This window comes from Salvelinus namaycush, chromosome 20 (genome assembly GCF_016432855.1).
Source record: "Salvelinus namaycush isolate Seneca chromosome 20, SaNama_1.0, whole genome shotgun sequence".
Classification (NCBI taxonomy): Eukaryota; Metazoa; Chordata; class Actinopteri; order Salmoniformes; family Salmonidae; genus Salvelinus; species Salvelinus namaycush.
Genome location: NC_052326.1, coordinates 21,339,324 through 21,364,462, shown reverse-complemented (window position 1 = coordinate 21,364,462; position 25,139 = coordinate 21,339,324). Strand labels below are relative to the sequence as shown.

Genomic DNA, 25,139 nt, shown 5'->3' with positions numbered 1-25,139 from the left:
TGTCATATGATTTTGGATTGGAATGATTTAGAATAAAATATTGGATTTCCCAAACCACTGAACACAGCAACTCAAGGTGGTCTCCCATGATATTGTAAACTGGGAGCTTAATATAGAGTTTGAAATGGGGTGTACTCCTGGGGGGATAAAAATGATTAGTGACAATCCATTTGCTTGCGGAACCTGTTAATGGAATTCACTCTCTGCATGTACAACAATTAAATGCTGCATAGAGACAAACCAGATTGCCCTGAAGCCATCATAAAACAGAGCTACGACTCACACCTGTGTGTGAATCCTGTAGCAGGGCCCAGTGACTCACTAGGCTAAGGCTATTCATTATATTTCACTACAAAGACCAACTGAATACAATATGTTATTATATCAGAATAGAAACTAGATCAGGAAAGTCTCAGAGTTAGGGTTCCAAAATTTCAATCAATTCCCTGGTTTTCCAGAAAATCTGGATTTTTCCAACCCTGTTCAGAGTGTACATCATGTAGATGTGAGAAAGGCATTGTCAGGAGTTAGCATCTCTTGCTCTCCCTCCCAGGGGCCACAGGATTGAACTGTTATGTGGATCCTGCACAGTACAACCTGCCAGGGCAATGACACATTTTCTTTTTTATCTGGATATAGAGAGTTTTGACATTTTCCTTCTAACATCCAGCCTTAAATTTGTAGCTGACATGTATTACAACCAAATAACTGCACGATGACAGGATGACAACATAACAGGGCAGCAATGCCGGTGACAGTATGTACATAGTGCATAAAACATTAAGAACACCTTCCTAATATTGAGTTGTGCCCCCGACCCCATTTTGCCCTCAGAACAGCCTTAATTTGTTGGGGCATGGATATCTCCAAGGTGTCTAAAGCGTTCCACAGGGATGCTGGCCAATGTTGACTACAATGCTTACCAAAGTTGTGTCAAGATGGCTGGATGTTCTTTCGGTGGTGGACCATTCTTGATACACATGGGAAACTGTTGAACCGGAAAAACCCAGCAGCGTTGCAGTTCTTGACACAAACCAGTGCACATGGCACCTACTACCATACATCATTCAAAGATACTTACATTGTTTGTCTTGCCCATTGACCCTCTGAATGGCACACATACACAATCCATGTCGCAATTGTCTCAAGGCTTAAAAATTGGATTTGGATTTAACAATTGACAAGGGATCATAGCGTTCACCTGGATTCACCTGGTCAGTCTTTGTCATGGAAAGAGCAGGTGTGCCTAATGTTTTGTACACCCAGTGTATAATTGTCATCAGTTTGAGAGTGAGTATATAATTGGATATATGTTGTATGTTGTAGAGAACAGGGAGAGAATACACAGTGTCTGCCTGCCAAAGGGACAAGAGGAAACAGGGACACTCCAGTGATTTCCCCCCTGACGTCTTTGAGGGAGGGACAGATGGAGAGGAGATGCTGGAGTGGAGCTGGAGAAAACCCAGACACCACCGTGTCAGTCCTCCAGTTCTGTCTGTCCTCTCCATCCCTGGCTCCTACACAACACACCCTGCCGGACACCCTGTTATTAGTTAGCAATAGAGTGTAGCCATGGCCACTGCTGTTCACTGCGAGGACACAAATGACAATTTTTATTTAAACTTTATTCTAAACAGGAAGTCTCATTGAGGTAAATTATCTTTTTTCCTATCTTAAGGGGACCTGGTACAGAGAAGGCAATTGTCTCCGAGCTAAAGGCTTTGAGCTGGTCAGAGGCTTCCGTACCATTCCACTGGGAAGTTGAATGTTTTGTGAAGCAGTGAGGCTACAGTAGAGAGCTATTGGTCTGGCATCAGACAGGACAGAGCATGTGGCGTGTGGCGGCTCCACAGCCTTAGAGAGACAGCTTGGCTAAGTCTCTAGAGGTGCTGGGACTCAGACAAAAGAAGCGGGTGCACGCAGATGTGGGCTCCTAATTTACAGTCCTCTCCTCCTCGCATGGCACTTTTATTACTACTATAATGGACTGGGATGAAGTGAGTGCATGTATGAAGCCAACAATTCTACCTCATTGTGATCAATGTTCCCTACCATAGATTAATAAGGACTCATATAAAAAAGGTAAAAGTGCAATTTGTTCTCCAGGTCCAAATTTACTAACAAGGTCATCTCATCGGTGTGAGATTTTTATTTATTTAGACAGATGCAAACTCAAAGCATACAGCACATGATGAATAGATTGTGAAAAGAAAGAAAGTCATGAATAAAGATTTTTTTTTTTACAAGGCTTTCACTCTCCTTTCTCTAATCCACTCATCCACTCATCCATCCATCCATCCATCCATCCATCCATCCATCCATCCATCCATCCATCCATCCATCCATCCATCCATCCATCCATCCATCCATCCATCCATCCATCCATCCATCCATCCATCCATCCATCCATCCATCCATCCATCCATCCATCCATCCATCCATCCATCCATCCATCCATTCCATGTAGTATTCTAGGGGCATTGTTTGTCCCCTGGTTGAAGTAAAATATGCTAATGAAGTTAAAAGGGGAAATGAAAGGGTTGATGCTGTCCGACTCTGAATCCTTAATGATTCACCGCCAAAAGGCCTGATTAATTTAGGAATGTCAGCCGTCCTGGAAAGAGTGATTAATTCCTGGAGGATTTAACCATTTAGGAGAACAAGAGGGAGGGAAGGAAAGAAAACAGGCAGCTGGAAATATGTAAGCATAATTAATACATTTGGATCCTATTTAATTCGCTGTCTAAACAGTATGTAAAGCACAGAGTCACTTTTTGTCACTGCTTTGTATAAGTAATAGGCTACAGACCTCCCTGGTCGTCACAGAGAGATAATGAGCCCCTGCAGATAGGGAAAGCAGAGAGACCTCTCCTGCTAATCTAGCACTCTGTATTGATTGCAATGGGGATGGAGATCTACACTGCTCATGTGAAGTGATTACTGGAATTACATGTTCTGTTGATGTATGTTGTGTCTGAGAAAGCAGAGTGGGAGAGAACAACAATGGTGAAACCATTTCAAGATGGTATTTATCAGTGTGATTTTGTTCTGTCTCTGGCCTGTATCTCTTCTTAGCCCTGTCTTTTATAATGGAAAACACTTGTTAAAATGTCAACCTTGTAAAATTGGAGGGAGGTTATTCATATATTTATTTGAACCAAAACCTTATATGAATAAAACCCTATTTTATGAGTCCTTGCTAAAGATTTATGAAATGTTTATTATAACGCCTTTGATTTGTTTCTAAATCATTCAAAGTATTCTAGGTCATCTCAAGTCTAAAACAAACCATTTATTTTCTCTTTCAGGATAATGTGAAGACCATTGTTGCGGATATCAACTAGAGTGCAGCCTGACTGAGAACAGTCTTATTCATTCCTGCCCTACAGCACTAGACATTTAGTCTGGACTTGCCATCTCTTAGAAGTCCTATGGGGATGGGGACGTGTTTGGATATAGGATGCATTTACAGCGGAGGTACTAAGGGGCAGTCATGGTCCCTGACGTGGTGGCTGTTGGTCTTGATGCCCATCTCCCTAGCAATGTGCCAAGGCCAGTCCCAGTCCCTCAACACCTTCCAGTCAGAGAGAAGGGAATGGACCCTGAACCACCTGATTGTGCACAAGACCACTGGCGCTCTCTATGTTGGTGCTGTGAACCGGATCTACAAGCTATCTGCCAACCTGACCCTCCTGGTCTCCCATGACACAGGACCTGAGTACGACAACAAGGCCTGCTACCCTCCTCTTATAGTGCAGCCCTGCTCTGAGCCCCTGGCCTCCACTGACAACATCAACAAACTGTTGCTCATAGACTACTCCCACAACCGCCTGCTGGCCTGTGGCAGCCTCTACCAAGGTGTCTGTAAGCTAATGCGACAGGACGACCTGTTTATCCTGGTGGAGCCCACCCACAAGAAAGAGCACTACCTCTCCAGTGTCAACCAAACAGGCACCATGTATGGGGTCATTGTGCCCTCCTCGCAGGGCCAGGACGGCACCCTGTTCATCGGCACAGCCGTGGGTGGGAAGCAGGACTACTTCCCTACCATCTCCAGTCGTAAGCTGCCCCGTGACCCAGAGTCATCTGCCATGCTGGACTACGAGCTCCACACTGACTTTGTATCCTCTCTCATTAAGATCCCCTCTGACACGCTAGCTCTGGTCCCGCGGTTTGACATCTACTACATCTACGGCTTCGCCAGTGGGAACTTTGTCTACTTCCTGACCGTGCAGCCAGAAACCCCAGAGAATGGGATGCCTGCTGGCAGTTCCCCAGGTGACCTGTTCTACACAAGCCGCATCATACGCCTCTGCAAAGGGGACAAGAAGTTCCACTCTTATGTGTCTCTGCCAGTGGGCTGTGTACACAAGAGAGAGGAGTATCGACTCCTACAGGGCGCCCACCTGTCCAAGGCAGGGAAAGTACTGGCCAGGTCCCTCAACATCAGTGCCCAGGATGACGTCCTCTTTGCTGTGTTCACCAAGGGCCAGAAGCAGTACCACGAGCCCCTGGACAACTCAGCCCTGTGTATCTTTACCATACGAAACATTAACGCCCGCATCAAAGAGCGCCTGCAATCCTGCTACCAGGGAGAGGGCAACCTGGAACTACATTGGCTGCTGGGAAAGGATGTGCAGTGCACCAAGGCGGTAGGTACCTGTAGCTACCTGAAGAGGGCTTTGCAACCAGTCCCTTCATTAGCATCCAGCAAGCCAGGGGCTGACCAGCACTGGCTCCTCTGATGTGGCATACAGACACATTGTTAAGACAGTGAAGGTGACAGTTTAGATAATTGAATATTTAAAGCTTTTTGATTACCCCACAGCCTTGATTACACCAACAGTAGCTGATAGGCTGAAAGGTAGCCGAAATCCAGTTACAGAGTCCTTCAACGTTTTTATATTCCACAAGAGCAACAGAGAAGTAAGCGGGGGAGATTCATTTATAATTCTAATCAGAGGAGTTTTATATGCGGCTTTGATTCCATTCAGAGGTTTAGGCTCTCCCTACGTGGCGCAGTGGTCAGAGCAGCACGCTTCTCTTCCGAGCATCTTGAGTAAGCGCCAGTGCTGGGTCATTTATTTAAAACATTTTGGTGAGTGCAGAGGAAGGCGTTCTCAGGACCTTTTCAAACGTCCAAAATTGAAGTCAGCCTTCTCTCTCCCTCTATGTTTCTCTCTCTGTCTCTCTTTCTCTGTTAGTCAGTATGATAGGAGTATCTCAGCATTCAGAAAAACAGGTAACAAGGACATCCATCAAGGTTGTTATTCAGCAACTCTCACACAACCACACATTTCGCCAATAGTCACATACTGCCTCTTACCCCTATCATCACTGTTCCAGTGCAGAAGAAAGGTGCAAGAAATAAAGTACAAATGTGTTGCCCTAAAAAGTGAGATTTCTATTCTGCCTGACAGGCCATTAGTGGAGGTTTGAGGTGGGTTGTGCTAGATGTACTGTAGCAGGACTGCTTAGCTTGTGAGCCTCTTTGATGCTAAATCAAAAGCTGACATCTCTGGGGCTGTGTGTTTGTGTGATGTCAGATCAAGCGATTTAAAATCACAGAAACCGGCACCAAATACATAGTGTTTTCATGTTTGCCAAGAGCAATTAAAATGATCAACAAACACACTCTCCTGGCATTGTTGACAAATTTAACAGCCCCAATATCTTTTGAAGTCGCTGCCTTGAATACCATGGTAATTGCGTGTAACAAATGTGAAGATTATTACAGTAGTCTTTTTGAGCTTTCTTACTCCTTCTCTTGCTCTCTGTCGTCTCACCCATCTCTCCCCGTCTTTCCCCATCCCTCTCTGCAGCCTGTGCCTATCGATGATCACTTCTGTGGGCTGGACATCAACCAGCCCCTTGGGGGCTCCCAGCTGGTATCTGGCCTGACTGTGTACACTGAGACCAGGGACAGGCTGACCTCGGTCATCTCTTACGTCTATAACGGCTACAGTGTGGCCTTCCTCGGCACCAGGAGTGGCAGACTGAAGAAGGTAAGCATGGGTAATACACTGACAGATATAGCAGGGGGATTCTTTCTCCACAGTCACGTACAGTAAGCAGCCAACAGTTAGAGACCAATGAGGGTTTATCAACAGGAAAAATAAATCAACAGCCAAGACTAGCAATATCATAGATTCTAGCCCCCTGGGTTTAATCGCTATGCAAGAGGCACAAAGCAATTTTGACAGTATTTCATTTCTTCAAAAGTCTCTCTTGATTTAGGCCTCCCGAGTGGCGCAGCAGACCCTGGTTCATTCCCAGGCTGTGTCACAACTGTCAGGAGGACAGGAACAAGAGAACAGGAAGCAGGGCCCTGAACGAGAGCCCAAAAGCTCTTAAGGGAAAACACAGAGACCTAGATGAGTCTGTGGTCATGTCGTAGAAATGGTGTTATGGGGGCTTGGAAGCTAGCCACAATGTAGAATGTTAAGTTCAGGGAAAAACTCAGGGATCATTCAGCAAACCTCATACCTTTGGGCCAACACAGACACACATGCTGTATGTTTTCTTTTCTTTGTCAGACGAGCCCTCTCACACAGCACATGCGTATTCCCAGGCTGTACGCACAAACATACACACACACAAACACAATTAGAGTGCATTAAGCCTAGTAAGTAATCATCTTTGGCAATTGCATTTGCTAACATACAGCTTGTTCAATGTCAAGGATCAATACAGCTCTCTTAGTAGCAGTGATGAGATGTCTGACTGATTAGAGCAGGTGTGTAATACAGACCTCCACCTCACTAAACACTAAGCACTGCAGCACCATCCTGTCTTAACAGGACAGACACACGCTCCTCCTCATCAGCATTCAGCCAAAGTCATGATGGATACGGGTTAATCAGTGTCCACTCCAGTCTGTCAGCTAGAATTTGCCAAAACACACAGCCGTTCAACCCTGAAGGTTACCAGACGTATTGGCTTTATGTCACTGTATTTTCAGTCAGTTAGAAAGAGATGTTTGGAAAATGTCATGAATCTTTGTTGCTAGTGTCCCTACTACCATACTGTATCTGGCAAAGGAATAAGGGAGACTGGGTGAATACTAGACTAAAACGTATAGGCTAGCTGAAGAGTTTGCTCCCAGTCTATTATCCATATGGTAGGATACACTTAACACACTTTGCCCATGCTAGTCACATCTGGTCACATTTAGTGGGAATGGCAGGCCAACGACATGTACTGTAAACTGATCACCTTTGACACAAACCTCCAGGGAAATGGAAAGCTAATAGGAACATTTATGTGCAGTAATGTGTACCTCTTCTAGAACCCTTTTAAATTGATTCCTTGATCATAATAATCTCATAATCAATCCTGCATGTTAATTGTTAAAGGAGGAGAAATTAGAAAGATGTGACTCGGGGTAGCTGTCTTGCAACTTTCAAACTACCCCATTAGGCCATTTTTTAAAATGACATCTAAGCCTTAGGTTTTGTGTTTTTTGTTTTAAGGATGGAAGCACAGACAAACAACCACTGAAAACAAGCTGAAAAAAGCAGCAAACCATGCCAATAGAGCTGGGGGGGAACAGGTTGTTTTCATTACTAAGAATTACGTGGGATCATATGAAATTCCAATAGTTATTTGGGTTATTTGACTTTCTTGTTTGTATCCAATGTTGGTCTCTAAGGGGGTTAAGATTCATTTCCTCCATCAGTATCAGGAAGGAAAACACACCATTGTAGGTATAAATATGATTCGGGAGTGAAAAGCATTTCCTCTTATAGGTTAGTTTGGACATTTAAAGGGATAGTTCACCCAAATTAGAAAATTACACATTGGTTTCCTTACCCTGTAAACAGTCTGTGGACAAGGTATGACAGCAGTCTATGATTTGATTTAGTTTCCCTGGCAGTAGCTGGCGCTGTTTCCAAATGCTAACGTTTTAGTGACTATAAGTGACTTTGGTGAGCTTCACATGATTCTTGAAAAATGCTAACATCGGTGCCATGACTTGAATGGGATTTGTGCCACAAATGCTAAACAGTTAGTATTTGGAAACAGTGCCAGGTAAACTAAGCTATTTCTCTGAGTGAAAAAAAATGTGGGAGGGGCCTCTATCATATTTGCCGGCATGCTTTGTTGAAAGTTGATTCTGAGAATAGTTTGTTTCAATACCTGTGTTTCTGCATGCACATTGATTGATCCGTTGATCTTATACTATACAAAGATAAATAAAACATTTCTAAACTAATCCAATCTGTAAGGTTACTGAGATGGTTATTCCAGTTTAGATTGTTTTTAAATCCTTCCACATAGCAGTCATTCTGAATGCAGGTTGTGGGTGATAAAATATTCCAATTGTTGGATTTCCTCCCTCTGGCTGGATTCCAATAGGAATTACTAATCACTTCACAAACCAGCATATTGTGACTTGAAAGTCTGATGTGGCCCATGACCCAGTATTTTCAGACCACAATGTTGGAGATAACTAGGCCATAACTGAAGGCCTTCAAATGTATAATATATGGTCATAAAGAGTTTACTTTTCATTTAAATGCATCCACTTACTGTAGATAGTCACTTGGTGAAGGCGTCAGGACTTAAACTTCTTGAATGCAACAACCATGTCTCTGTCACCAACAAACACAGTCATGGGTGGGTGTCTCTCAAATTCACTCCATAAAGGCATGCTGGGAAATATGCAAACAAGGCTTTACACTCTAAAGTGTTTAAACAACACCTCCCCCCAAAATACTGTAACACTACATGTGTTATTCCATAACACAAAAAAATTAAGTCAGAATTTGCAACACCCATAGTGTTAGGAAACCAACACTTTAGGGGTGTTAGTTTGTTAAAACTTTGAAAAGTGTAAGTTTAACACTGTGGATGTTAAATCCTGATCTCAAATTTGCTGTGTATCCTTCTATCCAGTAAAATCGACAGCACACAAAGAGAGAGCTTTGTGTGCACATACAGTAAGAGCCTTGAAATTAAATAACTTGTGGTTTGCGGGTCATATGTTCTTTTTACAAAACATTTTCTTCATTACATGACTAAGGTTGATAGGACAGCAGTCATCGGTTGATCCTTGTGAACTAGCCACTTTTCGTCATGTACATTACTTCTACCACAAACTCTGGCTGAACTAGGACAGCTTCTAGATACTGTGCACATGTCAGCAGCTACCAGCAGGCTCATTATAAAACCAGTGAAATGCTCCTCCTCTCATTACGGACTGTGGGCTTAAAGACAGATTGAAGACCTGTTGTAGTCCCACAGGGCCAGAGCCCGTAACAACCCTGTTTAGATTATAAACCCATGTATAAATGGATTGAAATCAAACTCTGGGCCGGTCAAAAGGTCAACATTTCATCTGAGCTCATAAATTGGACTCTGTCCACCATGGTGGCCCCTGGTCAACCTCCTAATGCCCTGCTAAATATCTCTATGGACAATTTAGGATTTATTTACGATAACATTTTGCTAAGGGAACTCGTACAAGCTTTGGTTTCTATTTATGAAATATGGAGTGTGGGAAATGGAATGGAAGCCGACTCCACTTTGCGTGGGATTGTGGTAAGAGAGTCCGAGGATGGGGGGGAAGACAGGGAAGGATTGTGGTAAGAGAGTCTGAGGATGAGGGGGAAGACAGGGAAGGATTGTGGTAAGAGAGTCCGAAGATGAGGGGGAAGACAGGGAAGGATTGTGGTAAGAGAGTCTGAGGATGAGGGGGAAGACAGGGAAGGATTGTGGTAAGAGAGTCCGAGGATGAGGGGGAAGACAGGGAAGGATTGTGGTAAGAGAGTCTGAGGATAAGGGGGAAGACAGGGAAGGATTGTGGTGAGAGAGTCCGAGGATGAGGGGGAAGACAGGGAAGGATTGTGGTAAGAGAGTCCGAGGATGAGGGGGAAGACAGGGAAGGATTGTGGTAAGAGAGTCCGAGGATGAGGGGGAAGACAGGGAAGGATTGTGGTAAGAGAGTCCGAGGATGAGGGGGAAGACAGGGAAGGATTGTGGTAAGAGAGTCCGAGGATGAGGGGGAAGACAGGGAAGGATTGTGGTAAGAGAGTCCGAGGATGAGGGGGAAGACAGGGAAGGATTGTGGTAAGAGAGTCCGAGGATGAGGCGGAAGACAGGGAATGGGGGCAGGGATCCAGTAAATAGACGAGGAGTTAAAGGGAACAACTTTCTATTGAGTGACTGGTTAGGAGGTTGAAAGTGTCAAATCAATGGTGGGCAGAGCTGGTTAAATGACAAACGGAGCAGAGTGGACACCATGATCCTCTGGTGATCCTGCTGAGAGAATCCCCTGACTGTGTCCCTAAATTACTGCAGCTCTGGGGCTGCTTGCAGGCGTTGGTCTGTTTGTCCCAGAGGGATTGTCCTTTAGGATTCTCCCATCTCAGCCCAAGAGATGTTTTTCTCTGTATTCCCCTTTGTTTTTGGTGGGGAGCCCAGCTTGCAGGAGAGGACTTCTGACTGGAAGGTGGAAGGGTTGATTGGTGCAGTTTTGGAGCCCAGGGGATCCAATCATGCAATCCGTTTGTATTGATTGCTGCTGTGTCTATTGAGAGAGCATTGTGAGTCTGCCAGTGACTGTGTGTACTGGCCTGGCACGCAGGGAGATTTTCTGCAGTCCAACCTGAGCTTGGTGCTGGAGATTTGTAGTGTCCAGATAACTAGAATGAAGGATATGTTGTTTATTATGGGCTTCTCACGTCTCAATGTCTATTCCTCTGCCTCCTCTCATACTGCATTTAGAGGATTATTCTCTTTATCTAAAAAAGTACATTGAATGATATTTTTGTGCCTGATTTCTTAGCAGCCATTAAATTTGAGATTGTACATCTAATGAGGATATTTTCTCTTGGGTGTTGAACTTGAAGGTTTATAAATTTTGTCTGTCAAGACTCAGGGTAGATGTGATAATAATGTACTGTGATGTATGAAGCAATTCAGATGTCTGATACAGCCTACTAATGAGGGCAGTGTTTTCTGTGTATTGATGAAAATGTGGCCTGTGGACAGAAGGGGGTAGGGGAAGGGAATTCAATTCTCTGTTTGGAAGTAGACGCCTATCCGCCTGCATGCTTTTAATGAGCTCCAAAAAGATGGTGGTTTGAAAGTCATGCCAAAGTCAAATCTTTAGAGTCTGGTTTACTTGAAAACAAGCCAGAAAAATGCCACCACCAGTAACAGCATTAACTAATCCTGGAGTAGGGACAGCATTACAAAGCCAAGCTAAAACCACAGTAATCCATAGGTATGTTTGGTCAAAACCATCCCTTTATTTCATATTCAAGCATACAGATGTAATTGACCAGACCTATGTCTGTCTTTCTCTCCTTCAGATCCGAGTGGATGGGCCTCCTGAGGGCGGGGGGCAGTATGAGACCCTGACCGTGATGACAGATGGCAGTCCTATCCTCCGAGACATGGCCTTCACTTTGGACCGCAACTCTCTCTACGTCATGTCTGACAGTCTGGTGAGGAATCTCCCATTTCCTGCTGTATCAGAAGCAAATGTTTATAGGTTAACAAGACCCTTAACTATGAACAGGGTGTAAAAATTGTCTGTTCTTGGTTGCAACACTCACTAGCGAGTTCCAAACTGCCTCTGGAAGTAATGTCAGCACAAGAACAATCGTCGGCTGGAGTGGTGTAAAGCTCGCCACCATTTGACTCTGGAGCAGTGGAAACGCTTCACCATCTGGCAGTCTGACAGACCAATCTGGGTTTGGTGAATGCCAGGAGAACACTATCTGCCTGAATGCATAGTGCCATCTGTAAAGTTTGGTGGAAGAGGAATAATGGTCTGAGGCTGTTTTTCATGGTTCGGGCTAGGCCACTTTGTTCCAGTGAAGGGAAATCTTAACGCTACAGCATACAATGGCATTCTAGACGATTCTGTGCTCCCAACTTTGTGGCAACAGTTTGGAGAAGGCCCTTTCCTGTTTCAGCATGACAATGCCCCCGTGCACAAAGGGAGGTCCATACAGAAATGGTTTGTCGTGATCGGTGTGGAGGAACTTGACTAGTCTGCACAGAGCCCTGACCTCAACCCCATCAAACACCTTTGGGATGAATTGGAATGCCGACTGAGAGCCAGGCCTAATCACCCAACATCAATGCCCAACCTCACTAATGCAAGTCCCCGCAGCAATGTTCTAGTGGAAAGCCTTCCCAGAAGAGTGTAGGCTATTATAGCAGCAAAGGGGAGACCAACTCTATATTAATGCCCATGATTTTGGAATGACGTTCAATGAGCAGGTGTCCACATACTTATGGCCATGCAGTGTATATAACGAGAATTGAAAATAGTAAAGATGAATTTGATCCGAAATATTTGATCTTGTGTTCTCCTTCATACATTGTGATACTACTGTACATTTTAAATTCTTCTCTGATATTATATTATACGTACACTCCATGTTGGGTTGTGTGTAAGATATGCAGGGCATGTTCAGACAGAATGACAGATGCTCTAATTACTCACCCATGTGCACTGACTAACATGTATCTCATACTACACACATCCCATAGAAACCACTAGACTAACATGTATTTCATACTACACACATCCCATAGAAACCACTAGACTAACATGTATTTCATACTACACACATCCCATAGAAACCACTAGACTAACATGTATTTCATACTACACACATCCCATAGAAACCACTAGACTAACAGGCATCTCATACTACACACATCCCATAGAAACCACTAGACTAACATGTATTTCATACTACACACATCCCATAGAAACCACTAGACTAACAGGCATCTCATACTACACACATCCCATAGAAACCACTAGACTAACATGTATTTCATACTACACACATCCCATAGAAACCACTAGACTAACATGTATCTCATACTACACACATCCCATAGAAACCACTAGACTAACATGTATTTCATACTACACACATCCCATAGAAACCACTAGACTAACATGTATTTCATGCTACACACATCCCATAGAAACCACTAGACTAACATGTATTTCATACTACACACATCCCATAGAAACCACTAGACTAACATGTATTTCATGCTACACACATCCCATAGAAACCACTAGACTAACATGTATCTCATACTACACACATCTCATAGAAACCACTAGACTAACAGGCATCTCATACTACACACATCCCATAGAAACCACTAGACTAACATGTATCTCATACTACACACATCCCATAGAAACCACTAGACTAACATGTATCTCATACTACACACATCCCATAGAAACCACTAGACTAACATGTATTTCATACTACACACATCCCATAGAAACCACTAGACTAACATGTATTTCATACTACACACATCCCATAGAAGACCACTCGACTAACAGGCATCTCATACTACACACATCCCATAGAAACCACTAGACTAACATGTATTTCATACTACACACATCCCATAGAAGACCACTCGACTAACAGGCATCTCATACTACACACATCCCATAGAAACCACTAGACTAACATGTATTTCATACTACACACATCCCATAGAAACCACTAGACTAACATGTATTTCATGCTACACACATCCCATAGAAACCACTAGACTAACATGTATCTCATACTACACACATCCCATAGAAACCACTAGACTAACATGTATTTCATACTACACACATCCCATAGAAGACCACTCGACTAACAGGCATCTCATACATGCCACACACATCACACAGAAAACCATTACAAGTCCATTCATCTACACACATCCCATAGAAATGACTTGCCTTCGATGTATCTTCTAATCTACATGCTACACACATCCCATTGAAAACCAAACATTTCATTGGTTTGTGGATGTTTTTTGGTGTTCTCCAGTTGGGCCAGCATCACAGCAGCTAGCAGAGCAGTTGTTGTTGGCAGATATCCTCTGGCCTCTTTGGAGATAAGAGGGAACAGTGGTAATCACTTTCAACTCCCATCAAGTGATTTTTCTGGCACAGTCACATGGCGTTGTGTAATGGGATTAGATTTCAGTACGGCCAAAAGGCCTGCTATCACTGCTACACTCACTTGTCTCCCAACTGTTGGAATATATTTTTTTAACTAAACTGATGGACAAAGAGGCAGAGGGCGTTTCAACAACACAGGCGGCATAAATTAGTTTAATGTGTCTCGAAATAATCTCTAAACATCAAGTGAAGGAATAAATTAGGTTGTCTGTGAGAAATGAGGGAGAAACGGGCCCAGGCATTGTACATAAGTGTCTCTTGATACAAATGAAGGAAGCACTTCCTAGAGTGTGATAGACTGGAAGAGACAGGACATTACTTATTGACGAGCCCTGGTTGTTCAAGGAGACACACATGCTCCCTTCAAGGAGATACTCTTCCCATTCGGACTGTAGTATGAGAACATGGACGCATGTAACCAACCAAACCAGCCATGCACTCGTTCTCACCTAATATTGGAATCATACAGTCTGCTTGTGGCTTTTGGCCCCTAGGGACCAGGAAAGGAGTGAAGCCTTCCTCCCTTTCTCTTATTCCAATCAGACCTTCCTAGAGCTTTACAGAGGAATTCCAGGAGGAGAGGGGCTTCCTGGGCTGCTCTCTCAGATTTCCTGCTTTCCCAGCCGATCCCAGAGTATGGGGATTTGGGGATTTCTCTGAGCCAAACAATAGAGAAATTATGTGAAATGAGGAGCGAGGCACAAACAGATTTGACTGCGATCAGGCGACCCTCGCAGAATAACAATGAGCCTCTCTGTCTCCTGCCGAGCATGATGATGCAGAGTGGAGAGGAACGGAGTGTGTGTGTGTGTGTGTGTGTGTGTGTGTGTGTGTGTGTGTGTGTGTGTGTGTGTGTGTGTGTGTGTGTGTGTGTGTGTGTGTGTGTGTGTGTGTGTGTGTGTGTGTGTGTGTGTGTGTGTAAGTAGTCTAAGAATCTACTTTTTTATCCTACCAAGCGGCTTTATAATAGTGGATCAGTTTGAAGTCCTCAGGTTGATTATTTGTTGAAACATCTATCTATCCCTGCTTTATGTTGAGAAGTATTGTCCAAACATACACACTCTTCATTGAATTGTAATGGTCTGATGTAGCATGGGGTCAGAGGTTTAAAGCTGGCCCATAACAAGTGTTATTACAGTTATTCACTTAGAGGAAATACAACCTGCATTGGCTACAAGGCAATCTCTCTACAAGTGCTGCACTGTAAAATGTGAAATACTTGCTAAAAGTTTCACATTTGCTGCTTCACAAACTCAATTTCTGAGAGAACCATTGTTAAGGACACATTAGATAATGAATTCCCCTCTTATTCCCGTGTTAGTCAGTATAATTAACCTGAAGGCAATAGCTATAACCCGGGTGAAACGTAACATCATCATACAGGCTACACATCGTACATAAACAGTATAGGCTGCCTGTAGTGCTTATAGAGCAGGGCTCTCCAACCCCGTTCTCGGAGTGCTAACGTCCTGTAGGATTTCGCACCAACCCAATCTAGCGCACCTGATTCTAATAATTAGCTGGCTGATTAGCTGAATCAGGTTAGTTACAACTGGGGTTGGAGCGAAATCAACAGGAGGGTAGCGCTCCAGGAGCAGGGTCGGAGAGCCCTGTTATAAAGGCACCCATGACCCGAATCGTCAAGGCACAAAGGCAGAGGAGGAAATACTTTGTATCTGGGCATTTTGTTGATGGTTTGTGTGAGGTTGCTTGGACAGGAAGGGTTATTAGTCTCTGTCCTGGCTTCCCCCTGACCCGTCCTTGAACCTTTTGTTATCCCTGTCAAGGGGTCAGCAGCTGTGAACACAACAGGTCAGGGAGGAGAGCAACCTCTGTCTGTCCTCCCAGCAGATCGACTAGTCACATAATAAGCTGATGGTTGATGGATAGGGTCAGTTGAAGAAAGATAACAATCTGAAGCGTTCATCAAGTGACTGCCAATGATTTCAATGTGAACATTTATTTTAGTTACATTTCTATGGATTTTCTAGGGCTGTACATTTGTGGGAGAATGTGGTCCTAAAAAAAGATTCTGCTGTCAATGTCATCTCACTGTAATTCACAGCTATGCCTTTATGCTCAGGTAAAATCCGATGGACAAATAAACTCCCATCATCTGAGCACCAGAGGCACGCAGCACCAGAGGCATGCTGTTGGCACAGTGACACCAAGGCCCACAATGTTTGTCTGCTCTTTCCCCTTCTCAGCTAGTTTAGAAGAGGCTGATCTGAGTTGGGTTGGTTTGGTCGATTACTCCTCCTGCATCAGATTTGCCCGTCCATCCCTGTTCTAATGGAATGCACTGTGTTCTGAACACTTAAAAAAATAGAAACGGATTTTGCGGGAAGTGGCAGATAATCAGTTTTGCTAACACAGACCTGGGAGAGAACCCACTTATGCTATCAAGTGCAGCAGAGATGTTCTAATCCATAATTCACTCTTCATTTGTGATTGCTTACATCAAGAAATTGCTTGCATTGTCCGTCAAAGGGGAGAATAATAGCAAAGTATAAAATAGCCAAGCTTCAACCTGTTTGTGTATGCACTGGCTGCTGGCGCTGCCCACTCAACAGCAACGTCTGTCACAGCGACTAATGGGAGCGTATGCTTTGCCAGGCGTCCACACAGAGAGGAGGTGTGTGTGTGTGTGTGTGTGTGTGTGTGTGTGTGTGTGTGTGTGTGTGTGTGTGTGTGTGTGTGTGTGTGTGTGTGTGTGTGTGTGTGTGTGTGTGTGTGTGTGTGTGTGTGTGTGTGTGTGTGTGTGTGTGTGTGTGTGTGTGTGTGTGTGTGTGTAGGCTGATCTAGGCTGTGAGCTCACCGATGTAGATCAGGCTTATCTTTGCTGTGGCTTTACTCCTTTCTCAGCCTGTTTGCCAGAGCCACTTCCTCTGTTGAACCCTCCCACAATCAATCAGCTGAATCAATCTGATTTCACAGACTACCAGTCTTTTCTCAATTTCCTTAGATCATGTAAACTGTGTTTCATTGGTCAAGCCAACAGGAAATACACTATTTCAATGGATACATGACATTTATCACATACCACACACAATTAACCAGCTAAAAAAGTCATGAAGCAATTATATAGAGCAATATGTTTTACACTTATTGTAAATCATATGCTACTCATATCTATGTGTATGTGAATGTTGTAGCCTCCATGGCCTCTGTGCTGCATCTAAGCCATCCTCTGTTGTGTTGTAGGTGACCAAGATCCCAGTGGAGGCATGTGAGCAATATGGGACCTGCGGAGAGTGTCTGAGCTCTGAGGATCCTCATTGTGGCTGGTGTGTCTTGCTCAACATGTAAGTCCACTACCACACTATTCTTAAAAGGCACAATGGCCATGGTTTAACACACCAATCACATAACTTACCAACAGCTGGAATTTAGATGGAAAAAAGGAGTAAGAGTTTATAGAATCCCTTGAATAGAAAATGATGCTATTGAGCACACAGATACAGACAGACAAACTGTCACTGCTGGTATGGGGGGACAGAATGAGACAATGGGGACAGAGTACAGAAGGATTACAGGGAGTAGACAGGGTAACACACTGGGCTGCTGCAGACTCTATAACATTTTGGTCTTTGAGAGACTGGGCTTACATCTTAATTGTCTGACCGGCATGTTAGCTTACGTAATAGAACAGGACAGACCAGAAGGGATTCAGAAGATTAAAACCCAGGCAGTGTTTCTGAACATTTACAGAAACAGACCTCAGAAAGGATTTAATATGCAGTATTATATGGCATTTGCATTTCAGCAATCTCTACGATCATCATTATCTAAATTGCAGCTCTTGGAGTGCACTCTTATCATCCTACTTGACTAGCAAAACACAGAATGGATTTATCCTAATTATACAGAACAAAAATATAAATGCAACATGTAAAATCTTGGTCCCATGTGTCATGAGCTAAAATAAAAGATCCCAGTGTAACGGTCGTCTTTCGGTGAGAGAGTAGACCAAGGCGCAGCGGGTGATGAATACATAATGCTTTATTAGACACGACGAACACTGACACGAACTATACTTGAATATTTACAAAATAACAAACAAACAACGTAGACTGACCTGAACATGCAAACTACATATAACGAAGCACGCATGAACAGGAACGAACGAGACAGTACCGTGTGGTGCAATAAACACAGACACAGCGACAATCACCCACAAACAAACAGTGAGAACAACCTACCTTAATATGACTCTCAATCAGAGGAAACGTCAAACACCTGCCTCTAATTGAGAGCCATACCAGGCAACCCAAAACCAACATAGAAACAAAAAACATAGACTACCCACCCAAACTCACGCCCTGACCAATAAACACATACCAAAACACAGAAAACAGGTCAGGAACGTGACACCCAGAAATTGTCCACATGCACAAAAATCTTATTTCTCAAAAATGTTGTGCACAGATTTGTTTGCATCCCTGTCATTTGCCAAGATAATTTTTCCACCTGCCAGGTGTGGCATATCAAGAAGCTGATTAAACAGCATGATCATTACACAGGTGCACCTTGGGCTGGGGACAATAAAAGGCCACTCTAAAATGTGCAGTTTTGTCACACAACACAATGCCACAGATGTCTCAAGTTTTGAGGGAGCGTGCAATTTGCATGCTGACTGCAGGAATGTCCACCAGAGCTGTTTCCAGAGAATTGAATGTTCATTTCTCTACCATAAGCCACCTCCAACTTCGTTTTAGAGATTTTGACAGTACGCCCAACCTGCCTCACATCCGCAGACCACGTGTAACCATGCCAGCCCAGGACCTCCACATCTGGCTTCTTCACCTGTGGAATCGTCTGAGACCAGCCACCCGGACAGCTGATGAAACTGTCGGTTTGCATAACTGAAGAATTTCCGCACAAACTGTCAGAAACTGTCAAATCAAATCCAATCACATTTTATTGGTCACATACACATGGCTAGCAGATGTTAATGCGAGTGTAGCGAAATGCTTGTGCTTCTAGTTCCGACTGTGCAGTAATATCTAATAAGTAATCTAACAATTTCACAACAACTACCTTATACACACAAGTGTAAAGGAATTAATAAGAATATGTACATATAAATATATGGATGAGCGATGGCCGAACGGCAGAGGTAAGTTGCAGTAGATGGTATAGAGTACAGTATATACATATGAGATGAGTAATGTAGGGTATGTAAACATTATATAAAGTGGCATTGTTTAAAGTGACTAGTGATACATTTATTACATCCAATTTTTATTATTAAAGTGGCTAGAGATTTGAGTCAGCATGTTGGCAGCAGCCACTCAATGTTAGTGATGGCTGTTTAACAGTCTGATGGCCTTGAGATAGAAGCTGTTTTTCAGTCTCTCGGTCCCAGCTTTGATGCACCTGTACTGACCTTGCCTTCTGGATGACAGCGGTGTGAACAGGCAGTGGCTTGGGTGGTTGTTGTCCTTGATGATCTTTTTGGCCTTTCGGTGACATCGGGTGCTGTAGGTGTCCTGGAGGGCAGGTCGTTTGCCCCCGGTGATGCGTTGTGCAGACCACACTACCCTCTGGAGAGCCTTGTGGTTGAGTGCCGTGCAGTTGCCGTACCAGGCGGTGATACAGCCCAACAGGATGCTCTCAATTGTGCATCTGTAAAAGTTTGTGAGGGTTTTAGGTGTACGCCGAGGAACTTAAAACTTTCCACCTTCTCCACTACTGTCCCGTCAATGTGGATAGGGGGGTGCTCCCTCTGCTGTTTCCTGAAGTCCACAATCATCTCCTTTGTTTTGTTGATGTTGAGTGTGAGGTTATTTTCCTGACACCACACTCCAAGGGCCCTCACCTCCTCCCATGTAGGCCGTCTCGTCGTTGTTAGTAATCAAGCCTACCACTGTAGTGCCGTCTGCAAACTTGATGATTGAGTTGGAGGCGTGCATGGCCATGCAGTCATGGAACAGGGAGTACAGTCATCGTGAACAGGGAGTACAGGAGAGGGCTGAGAACGCACCCTTGTGGGGCCCCAGTGTTGAGGATCAGCGGGGTGGAGATCTTGTTTCCTACCCTCACCACCTGGGGGCGGCCCGTCAGAAAGTCCAGAACCCTGTTGCACAGGGCGGGGTCGAGACCCAGGGTCTTGAGCTTAATGACTAGTTTGGAGGGTACAATGGTGTTAAATGCTGAGCTGTAATCGATGAACAGCATTCTTACATAGGTATTCCTCTTGTCCAGATGGGTTAGGGCAGTGTGCAGTGTGATTGCGATTGCGTCGTCTGTGGACCTATTGGGGCGGTAAGCAAATTGGAGTCGGTCTAGGGGGTCAGGTATGGTGGAGGTGATATGATCCTCGACGAGTCTCTCAAAGCACTTCATGATGACGGAAGTGAGTGCTACGGGGCGATAGTCAATTAGCTCAGTTACCTTAGCTTTCTTGGGAACAGGAACAATGGTGGCCCTCTTGAAGCAAGTGGGAACAACAGACTGGGATAGGGATTGATTGAGAGAAGCTGATGAGCTCAGGGAAGCTCATCTGCGTGCTCATCGTCCTCACCAGGGTCTTGACCTGACTGCAGTTCGGCATCATAACCGACTTCAGTCGCCAAAAGCTCACCTTCGATGGCCACTGGCACGCTGTAGAAGTGTGCTCTTCACAGATGTCCCAGTTCTTCCATGGCCTGCATACTCATCAGACATGTCACCCATTGAGCATGTTTGTCATGCTCTGGATTGATGTGTACGACAGCATGTTCCAGTTCCCGCTAATATCCATCAACTTCCCACGGCCATTGAAGAGGAGTGGGACAACATTCCACAGGCCACAATCAACAGCCTGATCAACTCTATGCGAAGGAGATGTGTCGCGCTGCATGAGGCATTTTGTGGTCACACCAGATACTGAATGGTTTTCTGATCCACGCCCTTATATATTTTTTTAAGGTATCTGTAATCCCACACATGTGAAATCCATAGATTAGGCCCTCATTTATTTATTTCAATTGACTGATTTCCTATTATGAACTATAACTCCGTAAAATGTTGCATTTATATTTTTGTTCTGGTACTTTATTCGTCATTTGTTGACTTTAGTGCAGTTTCCACTCCAAGTCCCAGTATTATACCTGTATGCATGCTACTTCCATGAGCTACTATTCACTATATAGCTAATATTGCCTGAATTAAATACTCAACTTGTCTCTCAAGAGTAAAACAGGGAGTTAGAAAATGCAACATGCAATCACTGTATATGCCCATCCAAAGCATGTGGAGGTAAAGCCCCATGTGACCTACAGAAAAGTGTGTGTGGTGTGTTAATGTCTAAGGGGCTAGGACAGGAGAACAAACAGCTCTATCAGACATGACATGGAGGGGGAGATGAGATAAAAGGGAATGAAAGGGCGTCTGGAATGAAATAGCTGTCCAGAGGCACTTCAATTAATGAGAGGCCAAGAAGTTAGTGTCTATTCTCCCTGTGGGTACAGGCTGTATCAAGGAGACGGTAGGAACAACAACCATCCATTCTGCCTTCATTGTCTTGCAATTACAGTTGAGGTCTCTGTGCGCTTTGAAGGCTCTCATGAGATGTCACCCTCGACAACATCTGAGAGTTCATTAAGCACCGTCTCATCCCGCAGTGGGCATTACAAATGTAAAAGAGAGACACGCTCTATTGTCAAATCCTCATCAAGAGGAAGCGTGATCGCTGAGAGATGCAACCTTGAGATCCTCTCATTGTCTTACATGCATTTGTTTTGTGTTTGTGTGCATTTTCTAAATCTCCACGTCCCAAGCTATCACAATGTCTCGTTTAAAGAGACTGATTATATAACCCCAACATAAAACCCAATTTATCACATCTTACAACAATCCAGAACAATCCAATCACACTGATATGGGCTCACTTTCCTTAGTTGACCTTAATTGCTTTGATGTTGCAGCAATGTTGTTTAGATGTTCCTTAACATCTTGAATAATGTCCTGGTTCCCATCCATAGGTGTGCAAGAAGAGACCGGTGTCAGAGAGCAGAGGAGCCTTTCCGGTTCGCCACTGATATCGAACGTTGTGTGAAAATTATCGCTCACCCAGACAGCATCGCCGTGTCAGCACACAGTGTGCCCGTGAGTCAAATCTTAACCGTTCGTTCTTTACTTCTGATCAAACTGATTCTTACATGTTCTGAGTTTGATGGTGGTGACTTGGTCCTGAGTTTTTCATGACAGACCAGACAGTTCCAAACCAGCTATCCCTCTCCTCCTCTGCTATAGCTCCTGTTGGAGGTGAGCAACGTGCCAGACCTCTCAGCTGGGATCAGCTGTGCCTTTGGAGAGCAGGCGGAGATGGAGGGTCATGTCAACGGCAACAGAGTCATGTGTCTGTCCCCGTCTGGCAAGGAGGTCCCACACATACCTGAAGGACAAGGTGAGAAAAGATATAGCTCCAGTATACAACCTATTTCTCTGTGTTCCTCAGTGATACAGATGTGACCTCTTTTTCAGAGGACCAACAGCCTGAATAAAGTTAAGCACTGTATAACCAAAAACCTGGAAATCCATAAATATACTCAAAATCAGATGTATCCTTACCCCCCCCCCCCCCCCATCTATCAGATTGGTTGAGTGTGGAGCTGCGTTTGAACTCTAAGGAGACAGGTCAAATGCTGGGCAGTACAGAGGTCAAGTTCTATAACTGCAGCGTGCATCACACGTGAGTACAACACCCCCCGGCCCACACATGATCTGATCCATTCAATAGATAGTAGAGTACAACCTCATTAAGGACATTGATGTACGCAACCCCACTTAAGTACAGGCAGGTAGGTAACCTCTAAATTCAGATTTAGGTCAACCTTAGGCAGTCAACCCCGCATTGTTAGCTTATTTGGTTATACTTAGTGTTTCTAGAATGGTTCCCTGAGGAACAGTGTACATCAGGGATCATTAACTAGATTATGCAGTTTATCATAGCGCACTGCGCTTTATTACAGGTGACAATTTTAGTACTCATCACTGCATTCTCTACCAGAAAGTTGGTTGGCCCTCTTTGATGTCATGTAGGTTCATACATTGCTACGTTTTCATTTATTAAGCTATTTTACAAAAAGTCCCACTGTACCTAACTTCATTACTAAACTTTAGACATACTAGTTACCACACCCGGTCTCAGGGATGGCTAACTCTGGAAAGTCCATTGGTCTCTACTGAGTTAGGTAAATCAGCTTTAAGTTTTCTTGAACCTTATTTGTGGAACAAAAACTGGATCTAACCAGAATAGAAAGATGAGTGGGAGGCCCCTGGCAGCTTCATTAAATAGTACCCGCACTGCTCTTTCTATTCTGGTTAGAGCCAGTTTGCGCTGTTTTGTGAAGGGAGTAGTACACATCATTGTACGAGATCTTCGGTTTCTTGACAATTTCTTGCATGGAATAGCCTTCATTTCTCAGAACAAGAATAGACTGACGAGTTTCAGAAGAAAGTTCTTTGTTTCTGGCCATTTTGAGCCTGTAATCGAACCAACAAATGCTGATGCTCCAGATATTCAATTAGTCGAAAGAAGGCCAGTTTTATTGCTTCTTTAATCAGGACAACAGTTTTCAGCTGTGCTAACATAATTGCAAAAGGGTTTTCTAATGATCAATTAGCCTTTTAAAATGACAATCTTGGATTAGCTAACACAACGTGCCATTGGAACACAGGAGTGATGGTTGCTGATAATGGGCCTCTGTACGCCTATATAGTTATTCCATAAAAAATCAGCCGTTTCCAGCTACAATTTCTAAGTGACCCCAAACTTTTGAACAGTAGTGTATATACAAAAGTATATGGACATCCCTTCAAATGAGTAGATTCGGCTATTTCAGCCACACCCGTTGCTGACAGGTGTATCAAATCGAGCACACAGCCATGCAATCTCCATAGACAAACATTGGCAGTAGGATGGCCTTAATAAAGAGCTCAGTGACTTTCAACGTGGTATCATCATAGGATGCTACCTTTCCAACAAGTCAGTCTGCCAAATTTCGAGCTGCCCCGATCAACTGTAAGTGCTGTTAATGTGAAGTGGAAACATCTAGGAGCAACAACGGCTCAGCCGCGAAGTAGTAGGCCACACAAGCTCACAGAACGGAACCACTGAGTGCAGAAGCATCTGTCCTTGGTTGCAACACTCACTATCGAGTTCCAAACTTCCTCTGGAAGCAACGTCAGTACAAGAACTGTTCGTCAGGAGCTTCATGAAATGTGTTTCCATGCCCGAGTAGCTGCACAGAAGCCTAAGATCACCATGCAAAATGTCAAGCGTCGGCTGGAGCGGTGTAAAGCTCGCCACCATTGGACTCTGGAGCAGTGGCAACTCGTTCTCAGGAGTGATGAATCACACTTCACCATCTGGCAGTCCGACGGACTAATCTGGGTTTGGCGGACGCCAGGGGAATGATACCTGCCTCAATGCACAGTGCAAGGAGGAATAATGGTCTGGGGCTGTTTTTTATTGTTCAGGCAGGGGCCTTAGTTCCAGTGAAGGGAAATATTAACACTATAGCATACACTGACATTCTAGAAGATTCTGTGCTCCCAACTTTGTGGCAACAGTTTGGGGAAGGCCCTTTCCTGTTTCAGCATGACAATGCCCCCGTGCACAAAGGGAGGTCCATACAGAAATGGTTTGTCGACATCAGTGTGGAAGAACTTGGCTGCCCTGCACAGAGCCCTGACCTCAACCCCATCGAACACCTTTGGGATTAATTGGAACGCCGACTGCGAGCCAGGCTTATTCGCCCAACATCAGTGCCGACCTCACTAATGCTCTTGTAGCTGAATGGAAGCAAGTCCTGCAGCAATGTTCCAACATCTAGTGGAAAGCCTTCCCAGAAGAGTGGAGGCTGTTATACCACCAAAGGGGGGACCAACTCCATATTAATGGCCATGATTTTGGAATGAGATGTTCGATGAGCAGGTGTCCACATACTTTTGGTGATGTAGTGTAGCTCTCTGGCAGGTACAGTCAGTTCAACTTTAACATATTACAATAATACAAATGCAGTACAAAGCCTCATCACATCCAATTCATCAGAATGAGGTGTCCATTAGCAGCTAGCGACCCTCTCTGGTCTATAGTGTGATTAATATGCCAGCCTCCCCCTTCTCTCCCCTCCCTTTTCGCCTCACACAGCACAGCAGCATCACATCAGCCTCCGTGATTAATTAT

The 25,139-nt window shown here is 44.2% G+C and overlaps 1 protein-coding gene across 1 annotated transcript in view; it reads left to right on the top strand.

Moving 5' to 3' along the window:
- Nucleotides 1–3,542: 3,542 nt before the first annotated feature.
- LOC120064693 (plexin-A2-like) overlaps nt 3,543–25,139 on the top strand; it is a 36,987-nt gene continuing 15,390 nt past the window's right edge. Inside the window, exons 1-7 of the mRNA XM_039015314.1 lie at nt 3,543–4,652; nt 5,823–6,005; nt 11,319–11,453; nt 17,168–17,268; nt 21,931–22,054; nt 22,202–22,355; nt 22,544–22,640. Of these exons, the coding sequence (XP_038871242.1) occupies nt 3,543–4,652; nt 5,823–6,005; nt 11,319–11,453; nt 17,168–17,268; nt 21,931–22,054; nt 22,202–22,355; nt 22,544–22,640 (1,904 nt within the window). The remainder of the gene's footprint in view (nt 4,653–5,822; nt 6,006–11,318; nt 11,454–17,167; nt 17,269–21,930; nt 22,055–22,201; nt 22,356–22,543; nt 22,641–25,139) is intronic.